The sequence below is a fragment of the Microplitis demolitor genome, chromosome 2 (assembly GCF_026212275.2).
Source record: "Microplitis demolitor isolate Queensland-Clemson2020A chromosome 2, iyMicDemo2.1a, whole genome shotgun sequence".
NCBI lineage: Eukaryota > Metazoa > Arthropoda > Insecta > Hymenoptera > Braconidae > Microplitis > Microplitis demolitor.
The window spans coordinates 7472019-7485854 of record NC_068546.1 but is presented as its reverse complement, the minus strand read 5'-3'; the positions used below and the strand labels follow the sequence as shown (position 1 = coordinate 7485854).

The following is a 13836-nucleotide window of genomic DNA, read 5'->3' as shown; positions in this document are numbered from 1 at the left end:
TGTAACTGGAGTTGGATTACTTTAAACCCTAATGAAAACTTAAGACTCATTAGAAATGTCTCACCAACCACGAATGGAGTGGTTGGAAAAAATTGACCAAATGCTTGAGAACGCTGTACCACTTGATGCAATTTGGCAAGATAATTCATCCGAGAATAGCAATGGCAGTGCTATGAGTGAAAATAACCTAAATGATGCAACTACGGAACCGGAGATAACTACTTCTACAACAGAAGAATGTATGCAAGATCATGACTATGACGTTGTGTCCACAAGCAGAGAAGCTCAAGCATACATGGCTGGTTATATTGCTAGAAAACTTAAAACTAAGTGTGTTCTATTGTGCTTAAAAAATCTTCAATCATCTAATGATGAGTCACATTGCCGAGACCGTTTCATTGATTTAATGGAAAAATACGGAGGATTATCGCGAGCTAGTGATGGTTTATGCCAATTGACAGTACAATTAGAAGCTGCTTTTTTGGACGTTGTTGGTAGAGTGGGGCTGAGTCATAGGTTAATTTATAAAATATTAAACAGAGTTGAAAAAATTCTACCAACACTATCGTTAGTTGGATGTGCGGTTCATCAGCTTGAAATAACAAAAGAAATAATAGATTTTTATAACTATGAAGCTCTATTTTCTTGGTAAAACTTTTAATAAGAGAAATCAGTTGAGAAGAAAAAAAATGAAAACTTTAAAAAAAACTTCCAAGCTTGTAACACAAATTATATTTTAAAAGAATCTTGTTTTAAATGTTCATTACTAAAATTATTACCTTCTATTTAATTAATCATTATTTAACAAGTAACTTATTTTCTTGTAGAGAAACTGTAAGTTTAAAAATATTATTTATTTGAGTGAATTATATTATTAATTGCATCAATATTTAATATTTATTCATATAAATAAGTTTAGGTAACCAGTACTTGTGATCGAGTGGATAACACTTGTCTTCGAACGCGAGTACTGGCCAGGCTCAGGTTCGAATCCTACAGAGAGCAAATGAATTATTTTTCACAAGCTGATATAATGCATTGATCTGTGGGATTCGCTCCATATAGCCACCAGACTGCCCCTGTCTGCAATCTTGCTCACTAAAATACACTCCGTGATTGCAAAACAAGTATGGAAAAAGAAATGGGAATAGATAGCTAATAGTGAGATACATGGAACAGAAAAACGAAAAAGATGGCCAAAAAAACATAGTCCGAAAAAGTTTAGAGTAGTTTGTTAAAAATATATGAAAAATATTTACTCAAGAAAATAGGGACTTAAAATTGCTTGCAACGTAACCTAAAGACTATGTAATGTAAATATGTAAAGAATAAAAACTGTAGAAAACGGAAGTTATACAGTTAAGATTGAAACAATTAAAAATTTTTAACTTCCCGCTAAAAAAATCTACGATTTTCAAAAATTTCGGGAAGTTATTGTTTTCACCCCGATTTTCGAAAATCGAGTTTTCATCAGATGTCGACGTTTTAAGGTCCTAGGAAGCTATTCTGACTATTTTCAGAATGATGTCCGAGTGTGTGTGTGTGTGTGTGTGTGTGTGTGTGTGTGTGTGTGTGTGTGTGTGTGTGTGTGTGTGTGTGTGTGTGTGTGTGTGTGTGTGTGTGTGTGTGTGTGTGTGTGTGTGTGTGTGTGTGTGTGTGTGTGTGTGTGTGTGTGTGTGTGTGTGTGTGTGTGTGTGTGTGTGTGTGTGTGTGTGTGTGTGTGTGTGTGTGTGTGTGTGTGTGTGTGTGTGTGTGTGTGTGTGTGTGTGTGTGTGTGTGTGTGTGTGTGTGTGTGTGTGTGTGTGTGTGTGTGTGTGTGTGTGTGTGTGTGTGTGTGTGTGTGTGTGTGTGTGTGTGTGTGTGTGTGTGTGTGTGTGTGTGTGTGTGTGTGTGTGTGTGTGTGTGTGTGTGTGTGTGTGTGTAAACTCTTTGTAACTTTTGAACTAATGAATTGATTTGGATGGTTGAGGTGGCAATCGAAAGAGCTTGTTGGCCATCAACTTTCCTAAAAATTTCAGATTATTTGATCGAATAGACTCGAAAATATTTGCGAATTACGACAAAAAAAAAATTTTTTTTTTAGTTTTTTATTAATTTCTCATAAACGACTTATACGATCGACTTCAAAATCTGATCAGCTCTAGTACTCAATAAAACACGTCGATTGCCACCTCAAACATCAAAATCGGATAATTCATTCGAGAGTTATCGCGAGAGAAAGAAATGGTGAAAAACGTTTTTTTCTAAATATTTTCAAAACGACTGACGCGATCGATTTCAAATTTTAATCAGCTCTAGAATTCAATAAAACGCGCCGATTGCCACGTCAACTATCAAAATCGATTGATTAGTTAAAAAGATATCGGCGTTGAAAAGTTAAAAAAATAACATTTTATGTTATTTTTTCCGGATAAATCATAATATAACGTACTAAAATGTGCCTGATATCATACCAACTCATCTTTTTTATGGTTTCTTTTGATCATATAATGTCATCGAACTTGCTTTTTAGTTTAAATCACATTATCAACAAAAAAATCGATAAAACGTAGTTTTTAATATTTTTATCGGATATTTCATATTTTATTGTTTCTTACATGAGTCGAAACTTATTTAAATCTTGATTTTGATCCCTGACATTGATTTCTGCCTCAATACACTTATTTTACTGAACATAATCAGGAACTAAATTTTAAAAACCGCTTCATTGATGATTTTCGATTCTTAAATTTTCAAACTTCAGCATAACAGGTAACTTGTTAGAGCTTGAAAAGATCGTAAAAAAACAATTGCGTGCGATAGCATTTTCGAGCTCGAAGAGCTCGAAAATATATCTACACTAATGTTTTCGAGCTCTTTGAGGTCGAAAACAGCGGGAAGTTTTGGGGCTGGCCCGCAGGGTCAACCGACGCCCAGATTTTTTTTTAAGTTTTGTTGATTTAATTTAATTTCTTTTTTTTAACCAATTAATTTATTTACATCATTTTATTCATTACTTTTAGATCATTCATTTATTTTATTCTACTTATTTATTTATGTAACCTTTCATTCATCAATTCATTCGTTGAGTTTGATTTAATATCTATTCATTCTATTTGAAACTACCGCCTTAACTCCTCGCCATTTGGGTACAAATGGAACACTAACACTTTTTTATTCTTAGAGGCTATTTGTATATATGGAGTTCGTGCTTCTTATTTAGTCTCCATGTTTTGTTGATTTATCAAAGAATAACTGTGAAACCAAAACTCATAGTGCGTCTTCATTCAAGATTTTTAAATCTTACTTTATTAGCTTTACGTTCTGTTATTCAACTTATAATGTGGACTGTTTCTTTATACAGTTTAATAGGATTAAAACTCGTAAAAAATATTTGCAAAAATTTATTTTTTTATTACTTTTCATCAAAAGGCTTGAAAGATAACAAACGAATAATAAGAAATCTACTTCTATTTCGGTTGTCACATGGCCCTTTGTTTTATTTTTTTGGTACGACAATTCATGCAGTCTTCTTAAAAAATTTAGAAAATTTGCAATAAAGTAGAGTTTATGTTTCTTGTTTCAGTTACCATATATCATAAATAATTATGCGAAATTATTCTTACAACTTCATCGGATTCTCTTTCCCAAAAACTCGTTAGCTTATACACGGAAAGAAAATTCCACTAAAATTTACGATGTTAACATCATAATCGTGGACTAGACTTTTATTAGCGTCAATTTTTAAATGTCTTATTCCAAAATTTACTATGTAAGTTATATTTTTTACTATTTAACATTGTAATTTTAACGAAGACTTTTAGGATTAAAATTACTTCGAAAATTACAATTTACCATCGTAAAAAAAAAATAAAATAATAATTACAATTCAAAAACTATATTTATCTTTATATATTATATCTTTCTATAAACTTTTGAATAAAATAAATATTACAGTGTTGCCTCTGTTATAATACGATAGAAGCTATAAAAATTACGATGTTACATCATAATTTTTAAATAGTAACTGCGTCTTCCGTAAGAGGTGCTCTCGTGACTTATGACTGATTATTCAAATCGTTCATATAGATCTTAAAAACAATCTAAACTTGTAGGCCCTTCGGTGGCCGAGTGGTCCGAGGTGTCGGACACTTCGCGCTCCCAAGGACTCGGGCCCGAATCCAACTGCCGAAAGATTATTATTTTATTCTTTTATTTAAAATTTTTCTTCAAATTTTACGATGTTCACATCATTATTTATATTAAAGATCTTAAGATTTCGTATTATTTGTCTGAAGTATTATTTCTGAAATGAAATTTTCAACGCTACGTCGTGAAAATTATGATTTTAAAAGTCTAGTCCACCACTACAATAATCAATAGAACGAATTACGATGTTAGCATCGTAAGCTTACATGGATTTTTTTCCCTTGTACAACACGCTAGGTATTAAAGGAAACTAATTTTGTTTCATTAACATGGAAAGTTGTCAAACTAAAAGTTTGAAGAGTTTTAATTAAATCCAGATTTGGATGCGACAATTTTTTAATTCTCAATTAAGTACATCTGAGCCTTAATTCAAATACAATATAATATTAAATCGAATATTGTTTTAATAACGGTCAAACCTAAAAAACTTTACTATAAACGCGTAAGCAATTCTTCATAATTAATTAGAGATTTTAATTTAATAAAAATGATTTTCTTGAAACAAACCAATTTTTATAACTTCAAAAATTGATTTGACTAAAGAAGAAATCGGTCAAACTCCTAAAGAGTATATCACGTGACAATGTGATAAAAATACAACATAGAATGTGCGTAAAATTTAATTGATTACGTGACATCATATGAGAGTACGTATCACAAAAGTTAACATCATATTACGATACCAAATTTGAATACAATTTTTTCGTATCCATATAACTTGTTTAAAATGTTAAATTTGTCATATACTGACTGGAGCATATTGATAAAACAATCATTCCGTATATCTGTTGACTGCAATCATTGCAATAACATTTATTAACTAGCACACTAATTTAACTATAAGAGTATTCAATAATCGAGATTTTCTACCACTGGTTACACTCAAATTAACAAATTATGTAGCTTCAATACTTATTTGCACATTTGCTTATTATAATTAATTCGTTAATATTGTTAAAACGAAGGACGCAGTTCATAAAATATTTAAATGAATAAAATGAATAAAGGAGTAAATAAATCATCATCAACTCATCGTAAATTTGAAATTTACATAATTTTGACGTTCAGTAAATCTCGTGTAATCGAGAAATGCAGCTATTTCGTTACAATAAAAAGTAACTAATTTTGTATTTTAAACGATGTAAATTTTCAATCACAACATATCGAGTAAACTTCATCAAAATCTCTCGAAATTTTTACGGAAAATAAATTTTGAAAAAATATTCTCCTGAAACTTTTTCATTAACTTAAAAAAAAAAAGCCATTCGGCAGCTGAAATGGAAGTAGATTTCTTGTAATAAAAAATTTATGATATAAAGTCTGAATCATAATAGTTTAAATAAACTATCAAAATTTAAGTATTAATTTGTACGACATGATTATCAAGATTCATTTAGATAAAGTCTCATTAGTATGATTGAAGCTTTTTTTTATTAGCTAGAAAATGCGATGAACGAAATTAACCTGCAACGTATTACTCAAAGAATATTGAGAGTTGAAACTGTAGAAATTTTTTTTTTCTCAAATTTTTTTAGAAATTTTCAGTTATTAATTTATTTGAAACAATTGTCGAAATGCTCAGTTAAATAATGAAAATTGAATCTAATTTCATGAGCTTTCAGATACATTTAACAGAAATGAGCTATCGGATTTCGTTCAAAAGTTATTTGGAAATTGACAAAAAATGTTTTTTTTTTTTTATTATTATTAATATTTAATATTAAGAAATCTACTAAAAACAATTTTCAAGTTACAAACAATACAAACAGAATTTTGAGATAAATAGTCTGTGAAGGATTACGATATAAGCTAACTGTGCATGTGCATAATTATCTTATTTCTGACACGTGGCCCAATCGGGACGTTAGCCAATAAGCAAAACAAAATTATCTTATTACAAATAAACTGATAGCAGTAAATAAATTTATTATAAGAATACCTTTTTCATTAAATAATGATCAAAAATAGTATTTAAGAAACTTTTTCCATGTCATTTAAAGTGACTAAATTATTTACTTAACCTTATTAATATTTGAAAGCTAGCTTTAGAAAACTTTAAGTTAATTCGGAGATGAAACAAAAATATCAGTGACGTAGGAACAAAATCTCGAAATTTACAGTGATTAATTTATTGTACTGGAATAAAATAACTTACTTGCATGAATCGATCAATTTATTATATGCAACACTAATAACTCATTAGAAGTAAACGATTCGATATGAAAATTCATAAAGCCATACAAACTAAGAGCTGAAAAATTTTATTCGGTTACAAACATATTGATGTATTTCCAACATCACGCGAATTGAAGACAGTCCACTTAACTATAAAAGAATCTTCATTTTAAGGCTGGGCCGTACTAAACGAATTTTTGAATTTTACTTTTCTATTAATTTATTAATCAATTATTATTATTATAGAAATTTTTATAGCTTCCGAAAACATGTATAAGACAAACTTTTGCGGAAAGTTTTCATCATTCGAGTGACGTAATTATTCAATATGTAATTAGAAAAGTAAAATTAGAAAATTCGGTTAGTACTGCCCACCCTTAAATACCTCCTATTTTTGTCTTTCCAAGCTTAAAGTGCAATTTATAAACAACAGTATTTCAACAATAATGTACTCAATAAATAAAGTCTTACTAGAACTTCTAGAGAGTAAGTTATGAGTTAACCGGTACCTCACATTTAGCATCCCATAATGATTAATTGTATTTTTTTTTTGCAATCATTGGATGGCTATTTGTAGGTCAACTTTTATTTTTTATTTTATAAATAAACTAATAACCATCAAACAATAAAATTAAACTATCATAAACCATCAAACGATTGCAAAAAGAAAATTTGCAATTACTTATTGTGGGATGCTAAATATAAATCATTGAGTTAACCACAAAGGCTACATAGTGACATCTATAAAACTTTCGTGGAGTTAATTTTTAGCAACTGCGTGACATTAAACTAACTTTCGGAAAATGGGAGATAAAGCCGACGACTTTTTTTTAGAAGCTTGATACATATATCTTCAATGCTGGTCATTAATTCTTTTCGGGTAGTAAAGCATCGGGAATAAAAAAATCTCAAAAAATGAACATCTGTATACTTTTTTTTATGCAAATGAAAAAATAATAAATTGTAAAAAAAAAATGCTATATTTAAAAATTTATGTATAATAATAAAATGTAAAATTATAAATATGTGTTGTAAAATAAGTAAATAAAAAAATGTCCTTATAAAAAAAAATCTCTAGATTTATAAATTACTTAAAAAAATATGGTCAACATTTAAAAATTTCTAAAGAATTTTTGTCTATATGAAAGTATTCATATTTTTAAAAAACTAAATTAAGAAGTTAATAAAAAATAATTGCTATAAAAAAAAAAAAATTCCTACAAAGAAATGATTGCATAGCTAAATATGTACTTAAAAAAAATATGGAAAAATAAACATCTCTACAAATAAAATATCTATTAAAAATCGCCTGTTTTTGAACAACTATAAATTATCGCATATACACTTAAATATCTGGAGAAAGAAATTTAAATTATTTAACTAAATAACTCAACTGTTGAATCAATCTTTGAAGATTTATTGAGTCAAAAATATTTTTTCTTTGTTCAAGATTTAAAATCTAAGGAATTTTTCTACTTCCCTCAAGAAAATCTCGGTTTCCATTCTATGTCCTCAAAAGTTTCTTGGCTCAAGAAAAATAACTTTGAGCCAAATAATTTTTTTTTCTGTGTAAACATGTATTGTTTTATTTTTATTTTATAAACATTTTATTTTATTATTTTAAATTTAGAAAAATTGTCAGATGTCCGCTAACTTTACTATCATCTAATATTTATACAGTTTGTTATAATTAATAATTTCAGTATGCTCATTAAAAAACTGAATATGAAAGCCGGTGTAGCTGAATGCTGGATCGTTATTATGACTTTACATTTACCGCTTTTACTATCTTGTTTTCTAAATCTTGGTTATAATCAGCAAGCTCGTTCTTAATTCTTATCATTAAAAAAATCAATCGACAATAGAGACTGTGATTTATAATTAATTATTTTGAAATAAATTTTAGACTTATAATTAATTGATATCGCTAATTATTATTCATCAACTTATACTACATTCATGCCAATTTCTACTTAAAATTTTGCAAATAAAGGTTTTGAGTATTTATTTAAAAGTGATGTTTGAAATGAAAATGTAATTTTTTTTTTTTTTATTCAATTATTCTACTTTGACTTTACTAATTTTATTTTGAAATACTTCGATAACAATAAAAAAAAAATTCAAATCAGAAACAATTGCAAAAATTCGTATTAAATAAATAAATAAATAATAGTAATTAAAATTATAAATAATTAAATATTAAAATAAATTGGGACAATTACACAAAATTAAAAAAATACAGTTATTTATTCTTGATATATACAATATACATATATGCAATAAATATGAATAAAAAAAATTAATAATTACGATTTTAAATTACAACTTATGAACTACGAATTTATTAAAAATAATTTATGTACTAAAAATTAATTTTTAAAACCAAACTAGAATTAATTTTTTTTTTATTTCACAACAAATGACTTCTTATTTCAAAGAATTAAAAAAAAACAATATAAATAGTAAAAAATAATAAATAAGTAAATATACTAATGAATCGATTTAATTACACACAAATATGATGAGTGAAAAATTTGATGTCATATACATAATATATGTATTAAAAATAAATAAACTAAATAAGTAATTATAATTTTACATTACTGCTAATGAAAATCACAAATGATTTTACAAACTTAATAATATTAATTAAAAATATTTTATTGTAATTTTTTCAAATCTTTATTAGTTAGTACTTGAAAAATATCTCTTGTAAAAGTACTTGGGAGTTGTATGTCATTGAAAATATCATCAGTCAAACTAGTAGCATTCAATAACAATTTTTTCCGTCTTAATGCTTTTCTTAAACGATACGTTATCATTCCACCGTATAGTGGAAAAAGCCATTGAATGTCCAAATCTAAAATATTATCACTAACATACTTTAAACTTAGAGTTAATTTATGTTCACATTTATTACACAAGACATTATAAAATGTAACATTACTCGTACAAATATATTTTTTTTTTCATTTTTTCCATTTCGCTTGAACACTGATCGCGTAATTCACAAAATTTTCGACTGTTTACGGCTGCTAAATTTTCATTATCAATATAAAACTTCGCCGCACAATTTAGCAGCACAGATTAGTGGTGTTTCAAAAATACGAGCATCAAGATTTGGATCAGCATTATTTTTTAAAAGTAGCTCTACCATTTCTTCATTACTTCGATCAACAACGATTTGTAATGGTAATTTACCAAAACAAAAATCATAAGTATTCAACGTCGCACTCACATTGGCATCGTTTTTTAATAAAAACTCAGGAATTTCTTCATGATTTTCCTCAGCTGCATACCGGAAATGGATCAAACCAGAGTCCGCAATTAGTTGAGTATTAACGTCTGCTCCACATTTTATTAGACTTTCAATTATACTCAGGTTCTCCATTATAACAGCGACATGAAGAGCTGTACCCCAGTACTGACTTTTGGAATTGACATCAGCTTCCTTGTGGAGCAGATAGTCCACCAATTTTTGATCGTTATTAAAAGCTGCTATATGAAGCAGCATTAAACCACCCATGATTGGAATCACTATGTTGATATCTTCGATAACTTCTTGTTCAATCAAGTTGGAAACGTATGCGTAGTTGAATTTTAAACGGATTAATTCCATTGTAATGAGTGATTTAATTAATAAATGTCGACTTTTAAATAATGAACTTTCAAGTTAACGAAATTTAGCACTTTACTGTGATAGTCACTGTTCACTTTGTAATAATTTGAAGTTAAATTATTAACGTTTGCTGAGTTTACGTTTGTAGTCTTCAGACGAGATTGACTGTGTGACTGATCGTTTCGAGATCAAGAACGGTTTTGAATGATCATATCTATAGTACCTTTGACTTTGACAAAAACACCCCAGATAATTACTTTTTTCCCCCACTCTTTAATCTTCGTGGTCATAATTCGGCGAGGGAGGGGGGAAAGGGAGTACTTAAGGAAATACTGAGTTTTTAGGGGCTCAAATAAGGGAAGAAAATTTGGGGCAAAAAGGGTTCCTAAAAAGAGTTTTAATACTTAATTTGTTTACCCCTTCTACTACTTCTAGTTTTCTGCTATGTGTTTGTCATCAATATGCTCCAAAAATAAGAAATTTTAATTTGGGGCAAAATGGGCTCTTTGAGAAATCTACTAAAATTCGGTTATTATTTTATTTTATCTAGAAAGCTACTAACTAATAAATTTTTCAGAATATCGATTTTCCGAGCTTAATTATTTATGATCCTGAAGTTAACAGATGATTTGCAATTTTCGGATTTTTTTTAACAAGTCAATTATGAAAAAAAATTAAAAATAAAAAAAAGCACATGTAGAAAATTTAAAAAACTATACGTGCCATTTTTTTTTATATTTTTGTTTTTATAATTTGTTGTTTTAAAAAAATTGTGAAAATAATTAGACATCGGCTAACTTCAGCATCATAATTATTTTAATGTATTGTATACAGTTACATTGAACGGACTATGGCATACACAGAAAAAACCATATAGTTGGGGTTACTCTCTGGGATAGTACTGAGTACTTTCTTTGTAAAAAAAAGGAAAAATTCAGGAAGTACTGTATGCGTACTGTATGGCGTTAAAAAAAAGTTTCTTTTTTTTTTTGGGTAAAACGGGGTACCGTCTAAAAAAGGTGACAAAAAATTCTGGAATTTAAATAAAATGATAAGATAAAATTTTTTTTATAAGTAATTCACATAATGAAAAATTTCATTTCATATAATTATTAGATTCAAATGAAAAATAAATATTTAATAGTTTTTGTCATAAAACCAGTCATTAACATTTTTCGACTAAAACTCTATATTTTTGAAAAAGTTTAACAAAATAAATTCAAAATAGTGCTCAATTATATTTACATAAGTAATTTTGGAAAAACTCTCCTCTCTCCCCTCCAATAAAAATAAAATTATTCAAAAGTAAGTCCATACTATACATTAAAAGTTCTTAAGTTACACTTAAAATTATTTTTGTTCTACTAAAATTAAAATTGTCTATTTAACAATACGAAATTCCGAATTGGTTCATTGTCTCGACTATTATAACTATCCAGCCTTTCTCTCAATAACTTTCGATAATTATCTTATAATATTTCTAATCTTAAAATTTGAATAATTTATGACCCATTATTGACGATTCTTTGTTACAGACAAGCTTATACAAAATTAATTGGTATTTATTAATGACTTTTATGAAAATGCAGGTCATTAAATATACACATATTGTACTAAGGTACAATTGTATGTAACTGTCATTACGATAATCCATGTTCAGAGCATGAAGATTTTCTGGGAACAAGAGCACTGACAAATTTGTACCTGAGCCTTAATGAGTGACCTCAATAATGAACTTAACATTAAAATGAATCAGATTAAATTCAAATGAGTGTAAAAATAGCAGACATGACAAATTTAAAATAATTACTACATACACGGAGAAAAAATTATAGTAACTGTTCCTAGTACGTTTATGAAATATCATCCCATTTTGTTATGGTAATGATTACTTGGGATTATGGGATATAGACCCATACTTTCTGGGAAGGTTTCCATAAATATGGTAAAAAATTCCTATTATTATGGTAACAGTTCCCATATCGCATGTGAAAGAATCATCCCTGATTAAAAACTCTGATTGAAACTGATTGAATCTGATTGAAATTCAATCAGAATTCTATCAGTTTCAATCAGAAACGAATTTTCAATCAGAAATGTTCGGGAGCGTTCGAGCGTCCTGATTGACTTTCTATCAGTTTCAACCAGATTCTATCAGAAAAAAATATTCAGTATTTTCTGATTGAAACTGATTGGATTTTTTTCTATCAGTTTCAATCAGGTTCAATCAGAAAAAAATAATTTTAATTTTCGATTATTTTCCGATTGAATCTGATTGAAACTGATAGAGAAAAATCCAATCAGATACAATAAGAAAATAATAATTTTTAAGAACTTATTTTCTGATTGAATCTGATTGAAACTGATTGGATTTTTCTCTATCAGTTTCAATCAGATTCAATAAGAAAATAATAATTTTTAGGAACTTATTTTCTGATTGAATCTGATTGAAACTGATTGGATTTTTCTCTAACAGTTTCAATCAGATTCAATAAGGAAATAATAATTTTTAAAAAGTTATTTTCCGATTGAATCTGATAGAAACTGATTGAGAAAAATTCAATCAGATTCAATCAGAAAATAATAATTTTTAAGAACTTATTTTCTGATTGAATCTGATTGAAACTGATAGAGAAAATTCCAATCAGTTTCAATCAGATTCAATAAGGAAATAATAATTTTTAAGAACTTATTTTCTGATTGAATCTGATTGAAACTGATTGGATTTTTCTCTATCAGTTTCAATCAGATTCAATAAGGAAATAATAATTTTTAAAAAGTTATTTTCCGATTGAATCTGATTGAAATTCAATCGGAGGCCTCAAACGCTCCCGAACATTTCTGATTGAAAATTCGTTTCCGATTGAAACTGATAGAATTCTGATTGAGTTTCAATCAGATTCAATCGGATTCAATCGGAATTTTAATCGGGGTATATTTGTATGCAACCGAATAATTTTGAGATTCAATAAAAAAAAAAAAAAATAATAATTTATTTCTCGATTTTATCCCGATTGATCAATTTTTTATTTCTCCGTGTAGAATGTTCTACTTGATTTTAAACTATCTTCCTGATGAGCTAGATATAGCTAAAGTCCTTAGTAAAAATGAAACGAGGCACTGAATTGAGGCTAGCGTCGCTAGAATCAATGCTAACGGTAGATGACAGACGAGGCGGCCCTCGTTTATTTTTAATAGGGGTATGCGTATTATCTATGAGATACGAGTAGTTTAACATTAGACAGTATAAAAATTGTAAGCTTAATATAGTATAAATCCTTTTTACTGTAGAATGTTCTACTGATTGTATCTTATAAACAGTGCACTTTAGCGATATCACCCTGTTTAGAAAATCTCATAGATTCTCATACGTTTCCATAGAGATTTTATGAGAATGAATGAGTTCTATAAGAAGTGCTGTATGGTTAAGTATAGGGCCTTATACATACAGCTATAAGAATCTCTCGGATTTTTTTAGCAGGGAAGTATAATAAACAATTCTGTAGAGGACGAAATTTTCTAAAAGATGGGTGCTATGCATCTTTTTCGTACGATGAGCCGTTTTTTTTTTTCACTATTAACAAAATTATATGAAACAAGTGAAAAATAGACTTTCGGAGCAGATAGAATCGACATAGATCGAGTTAGAGCAATTTGTTTTATAGACTTTCAAATTCAACAAATTCTCTGCAAATTAAAACTGGTTTCAATACGATAGCTTAAAATCTGGCTAAGTTATAGCAATTCAAAAAAAATGTTATTCAATTAATATACTTTTTAAATGGAAAAATTTGATACTCAAGAAAAAGTACTTTAAATTAAATTTAAGAGCTGAAATTTTCAGGGAATTTTTT

At 28.1% G+C, this 13836-nt stretch overlaps 2 protein-coding genes across 7 annotated transcripts in view; both read right to left on the bottom strand.

Annotated features, from left to right (window-relative positions):
* Window positions 1-6860, bottom strand: part of LOC103576136 (uncharacterized) — a 50048-nt gene extending 43188 nt beyond the window's left edge. For 2 of the 6 annotated variants that reach the window (XM_053737051.1, XM_053737056.1), the window contains exon 1: window positions 6344-6531. Coding sequence is in view for 2 of the 6 variants with exons in the window: in XM_053737056.1 (XP_053593031.1) it covers window positions 6344-6349 (6 nt within the window). In the remaining 4 variants the exon portion in view is untranslated. Of the gene's footprint in view, window positions 1-6127; window positions 6234-6343; window positions 6532-6647 lie in introns of those variants that run through there. The other 4 variants (XM_053737054.1, XM_053737055.1, XM_053737052.1 and 1 more) reach the window with 3 other exon arrangements.
* Window positions 6861-9412: 2552 nt separating this feature from the next.
* LOC128667285 (putative ankyrin repeat protein RF_0381) lies at window positions 9413-9982 on the bottom strand. The gene has a single exon (XM_053736821.1). It carries the CDS (start codon window positions 9980-9982, stop codon window positions 9413-9415), a length of 570 nt encoding a protein of 189 aa, XP_053592796.1.
* Window positions 9983-13836: the final 3854 nt, after the last annotated feature.

Excerpts from the sequence above, each read along its gene's own strand:
- LOC128667285 (XM_053736821.1), bottom strand. The coding sequence starts at position 9,982 with ATGGAATTAATCCGTTTAAAATTCAACTACGCATACGTTTCCAACTTG.